Source organism: Nerophis ophidion, linkage group LG12 (genome assembly GCF_033978795.1).
Source record: "Nerophis ophidion isolate RoL-2023_Sa linkage group LG12, RoL_Noph_v1.0, whole genome shotgun sequence".
Classification (NCBI taxonomy): domain Eukaryota; kingdom Metazoa; phylum Chordata; class Actinopteri; order Syngnathiformes; family Syngnathidae; genus Nerophis; species Nerophis ophidion.
In genome coordinates this window covers 58,970,948-58,992,523 of record NC_084622.1, presented here as the reverse complement: position 1 = coordinate 58,992,523, position 21,576 = coordinate 58,970,948, and the positions used below count along the sequence as shown (strand labels likewise).

General features: G+C 38.6%; 2 protein-coding genes across 16 annotated transcripts in view; both read right to left on the bottom strand.

Annotated features, from left to right (window-relative positions):
• Positions 1 to 7,726, bottom strand: part of ttc38 (tetratricopeptide repeat domain 38) — an 80,637-nt gene extending 72,911 nt beyond the window's left edge. For 7 of the 8 annotated variants that reach the window (XR_009809072.1, XR_009809075.1, XR_009809071.1 and 4 more), the window contains exons 1-4: positions 7,560 to 7,726; positions 7,276 to 7,353; positions 5,364 to 5,445; positions 1,527 to 1,698 (exon numbers count right to left, since the gene is read on the bottom strand). Coding sequence is in view for 3 of the 8 variants with exons in the window: in XM_061917880.1 (XP_061773864.1) it covers positions 1,527 to 1,698; positions 5,364 to 5,445; positions 7,276 to 7,353; positions 7,560 to 7,589 (362 nt within the window). In the remaining 5 variants the exon portion in view is untranslated. The remainder of the gene's footprint in view (positions 1 to 1,526; positions 1,699 to 5,363; positions 5,446 to 7,275; positions 7,354 to 7,559) is intronic. The other variant, XM_061917881.1, reaches the window with a different exon arrangement.
• Positions 7,727 to 12,202: 4,476 nt separating this feature from the next.
• The window catches only part of mical3a (microtubule associated monooxygenase, calponin and LIM domain containing 3a), a 179,874-nt gene continuing 170,500 nt past the window's right edge, over positions 12,203 to 21,576 (bottom strand). For all 8 annotated transcript variants that reach the window (XM_061917871.1, XM_061917872.1, XM_061917873.1 and 5 more), the window contains one exon: positions 12,203 to 17,904. In XM_061917871.1, coding sequence (XP_061773855.1) covers positions 17,720 to 17,904 — 185 coding nt within the window. In that variant the 3' untranslated portion in view covers positions 12,203 to 17,719. The remainder of the gene's footprint in view (positions 17,905 to 21,576) is intronic.

Genomic DNA, 21,576 nt, shown 5'->3' with positions numbered 1-21,576 from the left:
AAGTCAAGTCGCAACATTTTGGATTTTAGCACTGCTTAGTATCTTAGGCCATTTTGGTTGTTTTAGTGTCTGTTTTGTATTAATAAGTTAAGTTTGTTAGCTACTTTTATATTGCATTTTAAAGTTTTAATATTTTTCCACAAGAAAACAAGAAGTATTAGCAACATATCACTGTTATAATGACAATAAAGACAATTCTGTAATATCATAGAGAAAGAAATGTGTGTTTAATTTTATTGTTAGTAAATAATTTTGAGTATTTAGGCCAAAACATTTATTAAATGTGATACATTCTTCCTGTTATTTAGCCATAAGAGAATGCTCTGAGTTGCAATAAATTTACCTTCACTTCCAGTGATTTCAATTCCATTTCTGGTCGAGTGGAGCCACTTTAATTCAAATTCAAATTACGTAAATGAATTAATTTCAAATTCTTAACAAATCTTGGTTGGCGTTTCCCAAAGGACTGCAATCTATTTGTTGCGAAATACGAAATCTATTTAGAAAAATATGGAATACAAAGCAAATATGTGTAGAAATACAAATGACCTTTAACCTGTCACTCCTTTTGGCGCTAATTTGGAAACATTGATATCACTGACTCCATCTTCTTATCCTCTGGCAGACCAGATGCTTTATTTTGCTTTTTTGCAGACAAATAACGCCAAATAAACAAACGGGAAACCTTCAAGCTTGCAAACTTTGTTCTATTTCATCCCAAAAGTGTTTGATCTGGTTGAGGTCAGGGCTCTTTGGTTCCATCCATCCATCCATTTCCTACCGCCGATTCCCTTTTGGGGTCGCGGGGGGGCGCTGGCGCCTATCTCAGCTACAGTCGGGCGGAAGGCGGGGTACACCCTGGACAAGTCGCCACCTCATCGCAGGGCCAACACAGATAGACAGACAACATTCACACACTAGGGCCAATTTAGTGTTGCCAATCAACCTATCCCCAGGTGCATGTCTTTGGAAGTGGGAGGAAGCCGGAGTACCCGGAGGGAACCCACGCATTCACGGGGAGAACATGCAAGCTCTTTGGTTCATCCACACCAAACTCATACAAGCGCAATGGCATCTACTGCCATTACTTTCTGTGCTGTTGTGTTTCTACAATATATCCCATTAAAAGTGTGTGCTTGTGTTAAGTTATTTAGGGACGGCGTGGCGCAGTGGGGGAGTGGCCGTGCGCAACCCGAGGGTCACTGGTTCAAATCCCACCTAGAACCAACCTCGTCACGTCCGTTGTGTCCTGAGCAAGACACTTCACCCTTGCTCCTGATGGGTGCTGGTTGGCGCCTTGCATGGCAGCTCCCTCCATCAGTGTGTGAATGTGTGTGTGAATGGGTAAATGTGGAAGTAGTGTCAAAGCGCTTTGAGTACCTTGAAGGTAGAAAAGCGCTATACAACTACAACCCATTTATCATTTATTTATTTATTTATACCAAAGGACCCTTTTGGTAACTAACAACATTCCCAAATCCCCCAAACAAGCAGTCTGATCCAGATCACATGACCCTAAAGCTTACCCATGTGAGATGAACTCCATGGCCTTGACGTGGAGCCTCTCTCTCTGTGTGATGTTTTGACTGTTGGCCAGCTCCACGGTCGTCCTCACAGCGCTGGCCAGACGTTGGTTGAGGCGTGGCGAGGTGGATGTTCCTATCAGCTCCAAGCCTGTGCTCATCACATGTCCCATCACTGCGGGGAGAATCATCACAACAGGCGTTGCTTTTTGGACTTTCCCACTGCACAATAATGTTTCTAAGACATTTTTATTGCTGAAATGAGTTTTCTTAGTGTTTATTTTATGTGTTGACAATTTAGGGTTACCGTGTTATTCATATATTCAAGTGGTAAACAAGCTTTGTTTTGATGATAGAGTATTACAAACAAAATAAAACACTGTTCTGCGTGTCTGCTTTATTGCAACACTGTTTTTTTTTGTTGAACTCTTCTTATTTAGTGGATTACGATATTAATGACTTCCTACTCATTAATCTCAACGTTGCCTTAAATTCTTCTCATTTTAGTTCTGGGGCCGCATGGAGGAAAAATCCGTGCACATGCGGCTGGACTATTAATATCAAGGCATTAAAACTAAAAAATAAAGACAACTTCAGATTGTTTTCGTTGTCTTACTTTGGCCAAAAATAGAACAAACACATTCTGAAAATAATACAATAAAAATATAGAAAAAAATACGGTCAGCGGTAAAGTTTAGATCCATGTAGGAAAGAAGAAAGTGAATGAATGTTTATAACTGACTAAAATGTGTATATGCATAAAAATGTGTTTTCTTTTGTATTTTTTTTAATTTTATAATTGAAGTAATGTTTATGACAACCTTTTTCCAAAACACAATATAGAATGTGAGATATAACAGAATAAAGCATACATTTATCATTTGTTTTCAAAACGGTTAGAAACAAGTGGGACCCTATTTTTATGACTTGAAAATTCCTACCGCCAACACTGATGGAGTATTGGTGCGTACAAAACAGCAGCAGGCGGCTGTGGCCTGCGGGCCGGTTCTAGTACTAATCAAATATCAACCCGGGGGCCATAGAGAATTCATTTGTGGGCTGGATCTGGCCCGCGAGGAATGACTTTGACATGGCCGTTCTAAGAGCAACTACAATTACACAATCTGAGATTTTTTATAAAATGTGTGCTTGTTTGACATCAAGTAAAGTAGCAAAGTTGTTGTTTGACAAACGCTTTTGAAGGAAGAAAACACGCTGGAATGTATGATCTGTTTTTTTATGAATAGCTCAGGCAAAATTGTGCTTTAGTTTTCATTACCTTCTACGTTACTGTAGGTCAAACATTACGCGCAATAAACTAGTCGTTCTGTGGAACGGAGTGCCTAAACCAGTCTACGCCCAACCCTTGGAAGAAACGTCCGCACACTGTCCAGGGTTGAATAATATAGGGAGTATAATTTCTCTATAAAATTGTTGTAAGTAAACCTCTGCATAACATTGTATCCGTATCGACATTAACAAAAACAAACACTGGTCTTTCCTCGTCTCCTGCCGTACTCACAGTGATGCCAAATGCTACAGCGCATCCGGAAAGTGTTTACAGCACTTCACTTATTCCACATTTTGTTATGTTATGTTATGTCTTATTACAAACCTAAATACATTCTTTTTTGTCCTCAAAATGCTACAAACAATTCTCCGTAATGACGATGTAAAAAGTTTTTTTTTTTCCAAATTTATGGCACATGAAAAAAACTATAAAATCACATGTAGATAAGTGTTCACGGGATTTTCGCAATGCTTTGTTGCTGAACCTCTGGCAGCAATTACAGCCTCAAGTCTTTGAATAAGATGCAAGGTTGGCACACCTATCTTTGAGCAGTTCTGCCCATTTGTTATATATATATATATATATATATATAAATATATATATATATATATATATATACACACAGTATCCATCCATCCATTTTCTACCGCTTATTCCCTTTCGGGGTCGCGGGGGGCGCTGGCGCCTATCTCAGCTACAATCGGGCGGAAGGCAGGGCACACTCTGGACAAGTCGCCATCTCATCGCAGGGCCAACACAGATAGACAGACAACATTCACACTCACATTCACACACTAGGGCCAATTTAGTGTTGCCAATCAACCTATCCCCAGGTGCATGTCTTTGGAAGTGGGAGGAAGCCGGAGTACCCGGAGGGAACCCACGCATTCACGGGGAGAACATGCAAACTCCACACAGAAAGATCCCGAGCCTGGATTTGAACCCAGGACTGCAGGAACTTTGTATTGTGAGGCAGACTCACTAACCCTTCTGCCAACGTGAAGCCTACACACAGTATATATATTATATATATATATATATATATATATATATATATATATATATATATATATATATATGTATATACACACAGTATATATATATTAATAAATAAATAAATGGGTTGTACTTGTATAGCGCTTTTCTACGTTCAAGGTACTCAAAGTGCTTTGACACTACTTCCACATTTACCCATTCACACACACATTCACACACTGATGGAGGGAGCTGCCATGCAAGGCGCTAACCAGCACCCATCAGGAGCAAGGGTGAAGTGTCTTGCTCAAGGACACAACGGACGAGACGAGGTTGGTACTAGGTGGGGATTGAACCAGAGACCCTCGGGTAGCGCACGGCCACTATCCCACTGCGACACGCCGTCCCCAATATATATATATATATATATATATATATATATATATATATATATATATATATACACATATATATATATATATATATATATATATATATATATATATAAACATATATATACACATATATATATATATACACATATATATATATATATATATATATATATATATATATACATATACACATATATATATATATATATATATATACACATATACACATATATATATATATATATACACATATACACATATATATATATATATAAATATACACATATACACATATATATACATATATATATATATATATATATATATATATATGTAGGTGTGGGAAAAAATCACAAGACTACTTCATCTCTACAGATCTGTTTCATGAGGGGTTCCCTCAATCATCAGGAGATCTCCTGATGATTGAGGGAACCCCCTCATGAAACAGATCTGTAGAGATGAAGTAGTCTTGTGATTTTTCCCACACCTACATATTGCGCTCTACCACGGTATCGAGCACTATTCTCTGGATAATCCAATCAAGACATATATATATATATATATATATATATATATATATATATATATATATATATATATATATATATACGGCACCACAGTGGGAGAGGGGTTAGTGCATCTGCCTCACAATACGAAGGTCCTCAGTAGTCTTGGGTAATATACTGTATATACATTTACATTGTATATACATATCATATATATACATATCATATATATATACAGCATATATACATGGTTTTTCGTTCACTGTTTGTTGTCAATGCACTTGTAGCATTCTTGCTAGTGACTGCCTAACAAACGTGTATTCAGAATTAATCGCTGTAAAATGATACCAAAATGTCCTTGTTTTTATCTAAAGTTCCGCTGGGGTGTGTTTTAAAAAATATGCCATGAGTCGGAGTCTCCTCACTCCCCTTTCAGGTAACCATTCGCGGTATGGATAAAGGAGCATGTGCACTCCAAAACAATTGTGTGAATAAGCTGCGTTTATACATTATCAATGCAATATTTTTTGTACTGTACATAACATATTCAAACAATGTTTGTTATTATCAATTGTATATTCCCGCACCCCTGTATTCTTTCTCGCAGACAATCACATGTCCTAAAGAGGTGTTTGTCTGTAAGAATCATTAAAATTAGAAGATATCATGTTACCAAAATTAGGATCTGCCACCTTGATAGCAGAAAAGCACCCTTTGACTCCTCCAATGCTTTCAATGTTGCGCCATGTTGCATACTAGAAGACATAAACATTGACACAATTACACGACTTACACCTTTTTATTACCAAGTTGCAATCAAAATTTCTCAACATCTTATCAGAAATTGCCTTTATTTTAAACATAGAAGCTTCCAATAGGTGGCCAATGGATGGAACAACAAGAATGAGTTATTTGGTTGTTTTTGTTGGTTTATTGAAAACTACTACAAGTTTAGGAACTGTAACTAAATAGGAATTCAATATACCGTGTGTGTTAACCAGGGCAAAGCACATTTGAGCACATGTAACTTAACCTATCATCTTAAAGACTTTGATATGTGATTACAAGCATAGTGAACATTGTTATCTTGTTATCTCTCAGAGAGCGAGAGAGAGAGAGTGTGTGTGTGTGTGTGTGTGTGTGTGTGTGTGTGTGTGTGTGTGTGTGTGTGTGTGTGTGTGTGCGTGCCTGTACTTCTAGCCTTCTTGAGACATCAACAAGGAAAAGTACCTTCCATATGAGGACCGGTGAACAAGTTAGGACTGAAATCATGGTCCCAACACGTAAAACCATTGCATCTAATAGAGAATGTCTCATTTGCACTCCTGGTGATGAAATCTATCAAAATTACAGTGTTCCCCAAAAGGAGGGATTTTTCAAATAGACTGTGTGTCGGTTTTAAAAGTGTTCCCCCTCTGGCCAACATATGTAATAACAAGTGTGCGTAACAAATTGAAATGCGCCCCCTTTGGCTAAAATGCATTAAAAAAAATATCTATTTATAGACATATTGCAATAACTTGAAGTTAATAATCCATCCATTTTCTACCACTTGTCCTTTACACTAAAGTGGGGGGTGCAGGAGCCTATTAAAATAATGAAGATTAAAAACCAATTACATACAAAAAGTATATATATATATATATATATATATATATATATGAATTAAAAGCAGTCTTTTTCTCACAATGTGTCGACTTTTTACTCATAAAATTGGAAACAAGTTGTTATATTCTTTCTGCTTCTGTAATACTGCAAAATGTTCTCCTAAAATTATTACTTTTTCATGTCAAATTGTTACTTTTTAATGCTAAACGGTAACATTTGTCTTATACAATTCTGACTTTTATCACAATATCGCCAATTTTTTTGTTGTTCTCGTAAAACTGACATTTTCTGAGTAAAACGATGACCTGTCATAATTTTGCCAAGTGAAATTATGATTATGATTATATTGCCATTAGTTTAGAGTTTTCTTATAAAATTGTGACTTTTGTAGAGTAAAATTTTTAGTAAAACTCTTCTCATAAAATTGCCAACATTTTAAGCTCTTCTTGTAAAATTGCGACTGTTATTTGGGAAAATTCCTAATTTTTAATCATAATACTGCACACATGTTCAGTTTTTCTTGTCAAATTTTGACTTGCGTTGAGTAAAATTACAACTTTTATTTTCAAATGTTTAAATTCTATTTTTTTTCTAGTAAATATTATCAATGTTGTAAATACAAATACAGTCAAGAAAATAAGTATTTGAACACCCTGCTATTTTTGCAAGTTCTCCCACTTAGAAATCATGGAGGGGTCTGAAATGTTCATGGTAGGTGCATGTCCACTGTATGAGAGATAACCTAAAAAGAAAATTCCAGTGGACATGCACCTACCATGAAAATTTCAGACCCCCTCCATGATTTCTAAGTGGGAGAACTTGCAAAATAGCAGGGTGTTCAAATACTTATTTTCTTGACTGTATTTATATAAGTAGAAAGGGTGGTCCTAAAGAGGTAGGCATTTTTAATGGTAACAATTACATAATATTGTGTGTGTGTGTGTGTGTGTGTGTGTGTGTGTGTGTGTGTGTTCTACCTGAGTGAGAATAGCGTCATAAAGTTTGCAGGCTTCGTTGCTGCTGGTGGACAATGGAAGACCTTCAGCCCTCCACGCCTGAAACCATTAAGTAAACAAAAGTTAAGTTCCAGTACCAAAAATGAGAGTACTTCATGAGAACTCTATGGTACTAGCTAACATATTCAACAAGTAACTTCGACCAATACCAACTTTATGGATATGATTACGGAATTGTAATATTTTCCATCCCATTAAGTCAATACGCCACACAAATTATATTTCCTCCCCAAATTCCGACTCACCGCACAGTCTCTGAAGCTCAAAGCATCCATTTTTAAGGAGACGTGTTGACGTTCTGCAACTCTGTCTGACTGCCTCTTCACCTAAATTGAGTGTAAAGTTAGAGGAAAGTAAAAAAGGACGTCTTCCGGAAGTTCCTCCGGAAATACCACCCTTTCAAAGTAAGACTGATAATTACCTGCAACACATGGGCGATGTAGAGACGCATTTGTTGAGCGTTTTTTTCAGGATACTCCGACATAAATTGTATTTCTAGCGAAAACGTAAAGACTGCACATGTTTAGTTTAGGAATACAATGAATGGAAAATTGCATTCAGGATTGAATCATGATGCAAGTACCAGTATATTGTGGCCAGTGAGTGTTTATCTGGCCTGTTCTAAAAATAGCTCAAATAGCAGCACTTACCAGTGAGCTGCCTCTATTTTTAAAATTGTATTTATTTACTAGCAAGCTGGTCTTGCTTTGCTCGACTTTTTTAATTGTAAGAGAGACAAAACTCAAATAGAATTTGAAAATCCAAGAAAATATTTTTAAAGACTTGGTCTTCACTTGTTTAAATAAATTCATTTATTTTTTTTACTTTGCTTCTTATAACTTTCAGAAAGACAATTTTAGAAAAAAAAAATACAACCTTAAAAATGATTTTAGGATTTTTAAACACATATACCTTTTTACCTTTTAAATTCCTTCCTATTCTTTCCAGACAATTTAAATCAATGTTCAAGTATTTTTTTTTTATTGTAAAGAATAATAAATACATTTTAATTTAATTCTTCATTTTAGCTTCTGGTTTTTCGACGAAGAATATTTGTGAAATATTTTTTTATGCTTATTATGATTAAAATTCCCAAAAAATATTCTGGCAAATCTAGAAAATCTTTACAATCAAATTTAAATTATTTGTGAAAGTCTTTTGAATTTATTTTAAAATTTTTGTACTGGAAAATGTAGAAGAAATAATGATTTGTCTTTGTTAGAAATATAGCTTGGTCCAATTTGTTGTATATTCTAACAAAATGCAGATTGGATTTAAACCTATTTAAAACATGTCATCAAAATTCTAAACTCAATCTTATTTAGGAACAATTACTTATGATGTTCCATAAATAATTAAATACATTTTTTAAAGCTAGTTTTTCTCTTCTTTTTTTCGGTTGAATTTTGAATTTTAAAGAGTCGAAATTGAAGATAAACAACGTTTCAAATTTTAATTTTAATTTTTTTTCCTGTTTTCTCCTCTTTTAAAGCGTTCAATTAAGTGTTTCATTGCTTTTATTCTCTACAAAAAACCTTCCGTAAAAGGAAAAAAAATGTACGACGGAATGACAGACAGAAATACCCATTTTTTTTCATATATATATAGATTTATTTATTAAAGGTAAATTGAGCAAATTGGCTATTTCTGTCAATCTATTTAAGTGTGTATCAAACTGGTAGCCCTTGGCATTAATCAGTACCCAAGAAGTAGCTCTTGCTTTCAAAAAGGTTGCTGACCCCTGCTTTATACACACAGTATCCAACATCACTGTTTTTTTAACGGAGAAAAAAATGCATTGTTGTATTTATTTTTACACAACACATTGTCGTTTTTTTTTAGTAATGTATACCTATTTTTTATGTCTTCATTTATTTGTAATTTTGTTATATTTTTAATTAAAAAAATACCCACACATACATATAATATGTATGTATAGACGAGGTTTATATGGTTTATCCGTTATACAGTGATCAATACCGGGGTAGAGCGGAATATACGTTAGGTCAGGAAAAAAGACAAAAGGCTATATTATCCCTACAATCCTGTTTCCCTGCTCTTCAGGGGATTTTATTCAATAAAATGAATAAAATCCCATGTCGAGCAGGGAAACTTGCCATTTATCCATTATACAGTGCTCAATAACGGGGTGGAGCGGAATATATGTTAGGTCAGGAAAAAATACAAGAGGCTATATAATCCCTACAAGCCTGTTTCGCAGGTTTCCCTGCTCGTCAGGTGATTTTATTGAAGATTTTTTTCAATAAAATGAATAAAATCCGCTGTCGAGCAGGGAAACTTGCGGTTTATCCGTTAAACAGTGCTCAATACGTTAAGTCAGGAAAAAACACAAAGAGACTATATTATCCCTACAAGCCTATTTCGCAGGTTTTCCTTCTCGTCGGGGGATTTTATTGAACATTTTTTTCCAGTAAAATCCCCTGTCAAGCAGGGAAACTTGCCAATTATCCGTTATACAGTGCTCTATAACGGGGTAGAGCGGAATATATGTTAGGTCAGGAAAAAATACAAGAGGCTATATAATCCCTACAAGCCTGTTTCGCAGGTTTCCCTGCTCGTCAGGTGATTTTATTGAAGATTTTTTTCAAGAAAATGAATAAAATCCGCTGTCGAGCAGGGAAACTTGCGGTTTATCCGTTAAACAGTGCTCAATACGTTAAGTCCGGAAAAAACACAGAGACTATATTATCCCTACAAGCCTGTTTCGCAGGTTTTCCTTCTCGTCGGGGGATTTTATTGAACATTTTTTTCAGTAAAATCCCGTCAAGCAGGGAAACTTGATGTTTATCCGTTATACAGTGCTCTATAACGGGGTAGAGCGGAATATATGTTAGGTCAGGAAAAAAATACAAGAGACTATATTAACCCTACAAGCCTGTTTCGCAGGTGTCCCTGTTTGTCAGGTGATTTCATTGAAGATTTTTTTCAAGAAAATGAATAAAATCCCCTGTCGAGCAGGGAAACTTGCGGTTTATCTATTAAACAGTGCTCAAAAAAAGGGGTAGAGCGGAATATACGTTACGTCAGGAAAAAATACAAAGGCTATATCATCCCAAAAAGCCTGTTTCGCAGGTTTCCCTGCTCGTTGGAGGATTTTATTGAACATTTTTTTCAATAAAATCCCCTGTCAAGCAGGAAAACTTGCTGTTTATCCGTTATACAGTGCTCTATACCGGGGTAGAGCGGAATATATGTTAGGTCAGTAAAAAAACACAAGAAGTTATATCATCCTGACAAGCTTGTAACGCAGGTTTCCCTGCTCGTCAGGTGATTTCATTGAAGATTTTTTTCAAGAAAATGAATAAACTCCCCTGTCGAGCAGGGAAACTTGCGGTTTATCCGTTACACAGTGCTCAATACCGGGGTAGAGCGGAATATACGTTACGTCAGGAAAAAAATACAAAGGCTATATCATCCCAAAAAACCTGTTCCGCAGGTTTCCCTGCTCGTCAGGGGATTTTATTGAACATTTTTTTCAATAAAATCCCCTGTCAAGCAGGGAAACGTGGATTTTTTCCGTTCGACAGTGCTCAATACCGGGGTAGAGCGGAATATATGTTAGGTCAGTAAAAAATCACAAGGAGCTATATCATCCTGACAAGCCTGTTTCGCAGGTTTCCCTGCTCGTTAAGGGATTTTATTGAAGATTTTTTTCAAGAAAATGAATAAAATCCCCTGTCGAGCAGGGAAACTTGCGGTTTATCCGTTACACAGTGCTCAATACCGGGGTAGAGCGGAATATACGTTACGTCAGGAAAAAATACAAAGGCTATATCATCCCCAAAAACCTGTTTCGCAGGTTTCCCTGCTCGTCGGAGGATTTTATTGAACATTTTTTTCAATAAAATCCCGTCAAGCAGGGAAACTTGCGGTTTATCCGTTATACAGTGCTCTATAACGGGGTAGAGCGGAATATATGTTAGGTCAGTAAAAAAAACACAAGAAACTATATCATCCTGACAAGCTTGTAACGCAGGTTTCCCTGCTCGTCACGGGATTTTATAGAAGATTTTTTACAATAAAACAAATTAAATCCCCTGTCGAGCAGGGAAACTTGCGGTCTAGCCGTTATACAGTGCTCAATACCGGGGTAGAGCGGAATATACGTTGGGGTCAGGAAAAAATACAAAGGCTATATCATCCCAAAAAACCTGTTACGCAGGTTTCATTGCTCGTCAGGGGATTTTATTGAACATTTTTTTCAATAAAATCCCCTGTCAAGCAGGGAAACTTGTGGATTTTTTCCGTTAGACAGTGCTCAATACCGGGGTAGAGCGGAATATATGTTAGGTCAGTAAAAAATCACAAGGAGCTATATCATCCTGACAAGCCTGTTTCGCAGGTTTCCCTGCTCGTCAGGTGATTTCATTGAAGATTTTTTTTACAAGAAAATGAATGAAATCCCCTGTCGAGCAGGGAAACTTGCGGTTTATCCGTTATACAGTGCTCAATACCGGGGTAGAGCGGAATATACGTTGGGGTCAGGAAAAAAACACAAGAGGCCTTATCATCCCTACAAGCCTGTTTCCCGGGTTCCCTGCTCGTCACGGGATTTTACTGAAGATTTTTAAAAATAAAATCCGATGACGTGCAGATTGAATTTTTAAAAAATAAAATCTGACGTGCAGGGAAACTTGCGAAAGAGGCTTGTAGGGATGATATAGCCTCTTGTGTTTTTTCCTTACCTAACGTATATTCCGCTCTATATTCAGCACAGTATAACAGATAAACCAAATTTTACACAAAATTAATGCAACAATCCTGACTGAATTTAAACTACCCTGACAAATATGCAAAATGTCCTCAAAATTAAAAAAAAAAAAAAAAATTGTCATATAATTTTTGTGTATGAAATCAAGCAGAAAAGTTAAAAACTGCATTGTTTTATTGCTGTTTACAGCACACATACAATACCCATATATGCATTTCAAGCTACACAAAGCATTTACAGATGTGTCAACCAAAGTTTAAAAATTAGGATTCTCATTCTTTACATATAATACACTTTTCACACGTTAATAAATATCATTACAATCATCTCACGCGCACACACTACAACAACCTAGAGTGTTTCAAATCATAGCAAATACCAACTCATACATGTAGAATGTACAGTGTAGGCGCTGTAAAACAGTAACCACTTGCGTTTGTTTTCTTTATGGGTAAAAGTCCACCTCACTCTGTTCGGATTTGATGCAAAATTTCCACAGCATTTGCTCCGGAACATTCCTCTAGAAAATAAAAAATAAAAGGACAAATCGTCGCCTCCAGTGAGAGACGGACTCAAGCAAAAAAAAAGGGACAGTATAAACAAAAAAAAGGCATTTTTTTGAAGTGTGTTGAAATGTGCAACAGTCAGGTTACCATGACGATACAAGAGTGAATATGGATATGCATTTGTAAACATAAGCCGACAGTGTGATGCTGTCAATGAATCTCAAGGTGGGTCCTTTGCTAGTTTCCCTTACATGTAAATACATACAAATGTGTACAATTTTCCCTTACATGTAAATACAAATAAACGTGTACAATCAAACACCCTTTTCTGACGTTGGTGAGTAGTAGTGTTAATCCCGGCAGCAGAAAAACAACATTTTTTTTTTACACCAACAAGGAAACCCTCACACAATTACATGCAAATAAAGAAAGGTCAAACGTGATTTTTTTTTTTTTCAACCCTGTGAGGTAGCAATGCTAAACACATCAAATCAATAAAGACTATTATAATCTTCCATGTTTGGAGGCAGTAACTTTGCTGTTAAAATGTATTTTAACGAGGAACATAATAATAAACCATCCTATTGTTTTTCATCTTGTGTGTTATGAAAGTTTTTTCGGCTCAAATTAAATTTAAACACTATTTTAAAATTACAAAAAAAAGTGAATTGTGCTCTGCTGCAGACATGATGGACCAGATAGGGCCTGATCTCCTAAAAGGTTTGCGTGTATTAAAACATGTGCAAACTTGATAGCGCATGTAGAGCTCATCTGCTTGCAGTATTGTGAGCAAAGTAAATCTACTTAGCGTGTATGTAGATGGATAGATAGTACTTTATTTATTCCGTCAGGAGAGTTCCTTCAGGAAAATTACAATTTTCAGCACAATCCCATTCAAGATCAGACAAACATTACAGGGAGACAGAACAGGATCGCTGACGGGTCTGCCGGCTTCCAGCGCCCCTTACAAAAAAGATGACATTCAGGTAAACAAGGGGGGTGGGTGAAGGAAAAAAAATAGAAGATTAAAATACAATTAAAAAATCGGTCTTAGCCTAGGCCCTGGAGTGGAGGTGCAGACTGAGGCCAAGGGAAAAAAAAAAATGTCTTTATGCCGAACGCTAGAATGCGCACAAAACTGGGAGGAGATGCGAATATAATCATTTAGCATTTGCAACGTGATTCATCAAGACAGAAACTGTTCAGCAGTCGCCGTTTTGTCTATATTTAGCACATTTTAAGTGTGCATAAAACTAGCATCCATCCATCTTCTTCCACTTATCCGAGGTCGGGTCGCGGGGGCAGCAGCCTAAGCAGGGAAGCCCAGACTTCCCTCTCCCCAGCCACTTCGTCTAGCTCTTCCCGGGGGATCCCGAGGCGTTCCCAGGCCAGCCGGGAGACATAGTCTTCCCAACGTGTCCTGGGTCTTCCCCGTGGCCTCCTGCCGGTTGGACGTGCCCTAAACACCTCCCTAGGGAGGCGTTCGGGTGGCATCCTCACCAGATGCCCGAACCACCTCATCTGGCTCCTCTCGATGTGGAGGAGCAGCGGCTTTACTTTGAGTTCCTCCCGGATGGCAGAGCTTCTCACCCTATCTCTAAGGGAGAGGAAACTCATTTGGGCCGCTTGTACCCGTGATCTTATCCTTTCGGTCATGACCCAAAGCTCATGACAATAGGTGAGGATGGGAACTTAGATCGACCGGTAAATTGAGAGCTTTGCCTTCCGGCTCAGCTCCTTCTTCACCACAACGGATCGATACAACGTCCGCATTACTGAAGACCGATCCGCCTGTCGATCTCACGATCCACTCTTCCCCCACTCGTGAACAAGACTCCTAGGTACTTGAACTCCTCCACTTGGGGCAGGGTCTCCTCCCCAACACACAAATAATGGCTGTGTGAAAGGAGGCGATCCTGCTTGTGCACGTGTCCACATATTCAGACTGTCATGAATAAAACATGGCCTCATCGTCTACGCAATGTAATTTTATAGCTGCGGAATGACTTAAGGGGCTGTTTAAAACAAATTCAAATGATTTGTTTTGTTGTCTGCTGGCCTATTTTTTTCATCATATAAAAGATATATTAATGTATCTCTATTTGCAATATGCATCCGGACACACCACCACAACACTGCATCACCCAATAGAGCCCACCTACTAGGTTCTGTTGACTAGATTGTGCTTCAAAATGGGCTGGAAAATGTGGTTATTATTACATTTGTGTGCAATGCAACATGTTGGACCTTTTGATGCCATAAACGTGGAGGGAAATGAGAGTTTTAATGGTGACAGATATGCAAATCCTCATTTAAATGAGGCAGAGTGCACCACTTTTCCACATTATTTGTACACGCAGTTCTAATACAAACCCCGTTTCCATATGAGTTGGGAAATTGTGTTAGATGTAAATATAAACAGAATACAATGATTTGCAAATCCTTTTCAAGCCATATTCAGTTGAATATGCTACAAAGACAACATATTTCATGTTCAAACTGATAAACTTTTTTTTTGTGCAAATAATCATTAACTTTAGAATTTGATGCCAGCAACACGTGACAAAGAAGTTGGGAAAGGTGGCAATAAATACTGATAAAGTTGAGAAATGCTCATCAAACACTTATATGGAACATCCCACAGGTGTGCAGGCTAATTGGGAACAGGTGGGTGCCATGATTGGCTATAAAAGCAGCTTCCATGAAATGCTAAGTAATTCACAAACAAGGATGGGGCGAGGGTCACCACTTTGTAAGCAAATTGTTGAACAGTTTTAGAACAACATTTCTCAACGAGCTATTGCAAGGAATTTAGGGATTTTACCATCTACGGTCTGTAGAATCATCAAAAGGTTCAGAGAATCTGGAGAAATCACTGCACTGAAGTGATGATATTACGGACCTCTGATCCCTCAGGCGGTACTGCATCAAAAACCGACATCAGTGTGTAAAGGATATCACCACATGGGCTCAGGAACACTTCATAAAACCACTGTCAGTAAATACAGTGGGTCGCTACATCTGTAAGTGCAAGGTGAAACTCTACTATGCAAAGCGAAAGCCATTTATCAACAACACCAAGGAACGCCGCCGGCTTCGCTGTGCCCGAGCTTATCTAAGATGGACTGATGCAAAGTGGAAAAGTGTTCTGTGGTCTGACGAGTCCACATTCCAAATTATTTTTGGAAACTGTGGACTTGGTGTCCTCCGGAACAAAGAGGAAAATAACCATCCGGATTGTTAGAGGCGCAAAGTTCAAAAGCCAACATCTCTGATAGTATGGGGGTGTATTAGTGCCCAATTTACACATCTGTGAAGGCACCATTAATGCTGAATGGTCCATACAGGTTTTGGAGCAACATATGTTGTCATCCAAGCAACGTTTTTATGGACGCCCCTGCTTATTTCAGCAAAACAATGACAATCCACAGGTTACAACAGCGTGGCTTCGTATTAAAAGAGTGCTGGTATTCTCCTGTCCCGCCTGCAGTCCAGACATGTCTCCCATCGAAAATGTGTGGCGCATTATGAAGTGTAAAATACGACAAAACCCCGGACTGTTGAACAACTTAAGCTGTACATCAAGCAAAAATGGTAAATAATTCCTCTTTCAAAGCTTCAACTATTGGTTTCCTCAGTTCCCAAACGTTTATGGAGTGTTTTTAAAAGAAAAGGTGATGTAACACAGTGGTGAACATGTCCTTTCCCAACTACTTTGGCACGTGTTGCAGCCATGAATATCTAAGTTAATTATTATTTCCCAAAAAAATAAAGTTTGAGTTTGAACATCTTAATATCTTGTGTTTGTAGTGCATTCAACTGAATGTGGGTTGAAAAGGATTTGCAAATGATTGTATTCCGTTTATATTTACATCCAACACAATTTCCCAACTCATATGGAAACGGGGTTTGTATGTAACTAATAGCACACACAAATTGCATAGGTTGCACACACAATTTAGCACGTTATTTGGATCTTAACAGATCAGGCCCTTAGTCTCTTACATGGGGCGTAATAAAAGTATGGCCGGTTTAACCATAAATACGGCAACAATTCTAAAAACCAAGGCAAACAAGCCTTGTGTTGGCCTGCCAATCATTTGGAAGATAAAATAAATATAAATATCAATGGCTACACCAAGCATTCTAGATCACAATGATTTGATTCAGGCTCCTGACATCGGTGGAAGACTGGTTGACTGATTTGACCTTTGAACTGCCTTCTCCTTTACAATGAAAAACTTTCCTATGGACTTTTACAGGGCTGACAGTCAACATGCATCACTTTGATCTTTAAAAATTAATAAGGCTGCTAGCAAATGTGACGGGCCGTGGACAAATCCTGTATAGTCCTTTCATTGCTTTGCAGGGGCTAAAAAACAAAACCATAAAAAGGATGGTGAATCATTACACGTCCTCTGTGCATCTCGTAAAGTGGCAAGTGGGTCGTGTATGACGTCCGTACTTTGTGTCTTTGCATTCATGAACCAACAAAACGCCTGTGACGGATCACGGCCGCAGTCTTCAGACAATGGCTTATATACGTGTGTGTCTCACATACAAGTGCAAATGCCAGACATCGTGGGCACTACTGTGTGAATGCAACAAATAAATGCAGATCTGACAAAAGCAACAAAGACGCTAACAAATACATGAAACTGATTATTAGTGGTAAGTTGTGTTTGTGAATGACTGGGATGAAGAAGTCAGTGAGTAGAAAGGCCGTCTTCCTGCGGTCTTGTATGTTTTCAGAAAAGACGGGATTTTCTGTAAAATGTGGCTGCTTCTGCACAACTATTTACAAAAAAAAAAAAACCTTTACATCAGCAGGACCAAATTGCAAAGTTCCCTTTAGGACATTTTGAATCAGACAAGTCTTTAAACATGCTCCCAAAGGTGCCAGCATCGAGGCTGTGATGATAAAGTTGTGAACAAACCGTCGCTCCACCCACGGAGCCAGCAACAAACCTGCAAAGTGATTAACCGGGACCGCCTGTAGGCTGAGGGTGCGTGTACGCTGAAGGGAACCTCAACCGGGATATCAGCAGCGACGGATGTTGTGTTCGCGTATCGGCAAACTGTACACTGCTGCAGATGAGAAGGTTTCAGATCAACGGATCAAAGAAGACCTTACACAAGCTCATTGCGGGCAATTAGTTGACTCTCATTAAACCCAATTGAGGTTAAAGCCTTTGGAGAGCATCACAGCCTCCAGGTCCTTGTCTTCCTCCTTCTCTCGAAGTCTTTGTTCTTCTAGGAGGGCCACCAGGGCATCACGCTGCTCCACAACATCCAGCATTTCGTTTAAGATCTGCTTCTCCTGTGCAAGCTCCTTCTCAGTCTTCAGGTGGTCTGGGGAATGTAACATAAACCACATAAAGAAAATGTACAGTATACATACAGTGGGGCAAAAAAGTATTTAGTCAGCCAGCGATTGTGCAAGTTCTCCCACTTCAAATGATGACAGAGGTCTGTCATTTTCATCCTAGGTACACTTCAACTGTGAGAGACAGAATGTGAAAAAAAAATCCAGGAATTCACATTGTAGGAATTTTAAATAATTAATTTGTAAATTATGGTGGCAAATAAGTATTTAGTCAACCATTCAAAGCTCTCACTGATGGAAGGAGGTTTTGGCTCCAAATCTCACGATACATGGCCCCATTCATTCTTTCCTTAACACGGATCAATCGTCCTGTCCCCTTAGCAGAAAAACAGCCCCAAAGCATGATGTTTCCACCCCCATGCTTCACAGTAGGTATGGTGTTCTTGGGATGCAACTCAGTATTCTTCTTCCTCCAAACACGACGAGTTGAGTTTATACCAAAAAGTTCTATTTTGGTTTCATCTGACCACATGACATTCTCCCAATCCTCTGCTGTATCATCCATGTATCCATTTTGGTGTAAACTCAACTCGTCGTGTTTGGAGGAAGAAGAATACTGAGTTGCATCCCAAGAACACCATACCTACTGTGAAGCACGGGGGTGGAAACATCATGCTTTGGGGCTGTTTTTCTGCTAAGGGGACAGGACGATTGATCCGTGTTAAGGAAAGAATGAATGGGGCCATGTATCGTGAGATTTTGAGCCAAAACTTCCTTCCATCAGTGAGAGCTTTGAACGGTTGACCAAATACTTATTTTCCACCATAATTTACAAATAAATTCTTAAAAATTCCTACAATGTGAATTCCTGGATGTTTTTTCACATTCTGTCTCTCACAGTTGAAGTGTACCTATGATGAAAATTACAGACCTCTGTCATCATTTGAAGTGGGAGAACTTGCACAATCGCTGGCTGACTAAATACTTTTTTGCCCCACTGTACAACGCTGAGCTAGGGTTTTAAGTTTATTTCGAACATGCATACGTAACAGCATGATACAGTGGGTATGGAAAGTTTTGAGACCCCTTTAAAGGCCTACTGAAAGCCACTACTAGCGACCACACAGTCTGATAGTTTATATATCAATGATGAAATATTAACATTGCAACACATGCAAATACGGCCGCTTTAGTTTACTAAATTGCTATTTTAAATTTCCCGTGAAGTGTCCTGTTGAAAACGTTGCGGTATGATGACGCGTGCGTTTGACGTCACGCGTCATTGGCGGACATTTTTTTCCAGCCCGATCCAAGCTATAAGTAGTCTGCTTTAATCGCATAATTACACAGTATTCTGGACATCTGTGTTGCTGAATCTTTTGCAATTTGTTCAATTAATAATGGAGACGTCAAAGTAGAAAGATGGAGGTGGGAAGCTTTTAGCCTTTAGCCACACAAACACAGCCAGTGTTTCCTTGTTTAAAATTCCCGAAGGTGAAGCTTTACTATGGAACAGAGCGGTCAAGCCAACATGGATCCCGACCACATGTCAACTGGCAGGTTTCGGTGAGAAAACTGTGCTAATAAGTCGGCTCTTACCGTAGTTATGAGCGGAGCTTGCGTCCTCCTGCAGCTGCAAACTATTACCTCCTCCCACCGGAGACACTGGCGGTCACCACACCTGTGGCCACACCCCTCTGACTTTCAAGTACCATATAATCTCACTAAAACACTAGTAACACGATAAGCAGATAATGGATTTTCCAGAATTATCCTAGTAGATGTGTCTAATATCTGAATCGCTCTCACTGCCCTCGCCTTTTTTTTTTTTCCTAGTCCTCCACTCTCACTATCCTCATCCACGAATCTTTCATCCTCGCTCAAATAATGGGGAAATTGTCGCTTTCTCGGTCCGAACTCCCCAACTGCTGCTGGCTATGATTGTAAACAATGTGAGGATGGGAGGAGCTCTACAACCCGTGACGTCACGCGCACATCGTCTGCTACTTCCGCTACAGGCAAGGCTTTTTTATTAGCGACCAAAAGTTATGAACTTTATCGTCGATGTCCTTTCAGCAAAAATATGGCAATATCGCGAAATGATCAAGTATTACTTTTGATTGATTGATTGATACTTTTATTAGTAGATTGCACAGTTTAGTACATATTCCGTACAATTGACCACTAAATGGTAACACCCGATAAGTTTTTCAACTTGTTTAAGTCAGGGTCCACGTTAATCAATTCATGGTATGGACACATAGAATGGACCTGCTATCCCTGTTTGAAAAGGAAAATCTCATTTCGGTAGGCCTTTAATTTAATGTGTACTCAACAGCCCATCGTGACAAAAAAAAATTGACATTTTTCTAAATGTATTAAGGCAAAAACTGAAATATCACATGGTCATAAATATTCAGACCCTTTGCTCAGTATTAAATAGAAGCACCCTTTTGAGCTTGTACAGCCAAGAGTCTTCTTTCACACTGGATTTGGGGATCCTCTCCCATTCTTCCTTGCAGATCCTCCCCAGTTCTGTTAGCTTAGATGGTGAAGGTCGGCAGTTATCAGGTCTCTCCAGATATGTTCTATTGGCTGGGCCTGTCAAGAATGGTCAGAGTCGTTCTGAAGCCACTCCTTTGTTATTTTAACTGTGTGTTTAAGGTCATTGTTTTGTTGGAAGGTGAACCTTCGGCCCAGTCTGAGGTCCTGAGCACTCTGAAAAGTTTTTCTTCCAGAATATCTCTGGATTTGGCCGCATTAATTTTTCCTTCAATTGCGACCAGTTGTCCTGTCCACCCCCATATCATGATGCTGCCACCTTGTTTCAATTGTGGGATTACATTGGTGAGCAGTGCCTGGTGTTCTCCACATATGCCGCTAAGAATTAATGTCAAAAAGTTCAATCTTGGTCTCATCAGACCAGACAATCTTATTCTCAAAGTCTGGGTTTCCTTATTGTGTTTTTTGGCAAACTATGCTGGCTTTCATATGTCTTGCATTGAGGAGAGGCTTCCGTCCAGCCACTCTGCCTTAAAGCCTCGACTTGTGGAGTTGTCTTTGTGGAACTTTCTCCCTACTGCATCTCTGGAGCACAGCCATAGTGATCGTTGGGTTCTTCTTTACTTCTCTCACCAAGGCTCTTCTCCCACGATTGCTCAGTTTGGCTGCACTGCCAGGTCTGGGAAGAGTTGTGGTCGCCCCAAACTTAGTCCATTTAAGGATTATGTAGACCACTTTGCTCTTAGGAACCTTGAGTGCTGCAGAAATTATTTTATAACTTTGGTCAGATCTGTGTCTTGCCAAAATTCTGTCTCTGAACTCATTGGGCAGTTCCTGTGACCTCATGATTCTCATTTTGTCTGACATGCACTGTGAGCTGTAAGTTCCGAAATAGGAAAGTGTGTGCCTTTCTTAATCAAGTCCAATCAGTTTAATTAAACACAGCTGGACTCCAATGAAGGAGCAGAACCAACCTTAACGACGATCAGAAAAAAATGGACGGAATGGGATTTAAATGTGAGTCTCGCAGCAAAGGGTCTGAATAGTTATGACCAAAAGAACATTTACAAAAGATTAGATTCATGTGAAATAAAATTAACTTTTCAATTGGCATGGCTGCAGAAAACAAAGAGTGAAACATTTGAAGGGGTCTGAATACTTTGCATACCCACTGTACATAACAATTTCTAGTTTCT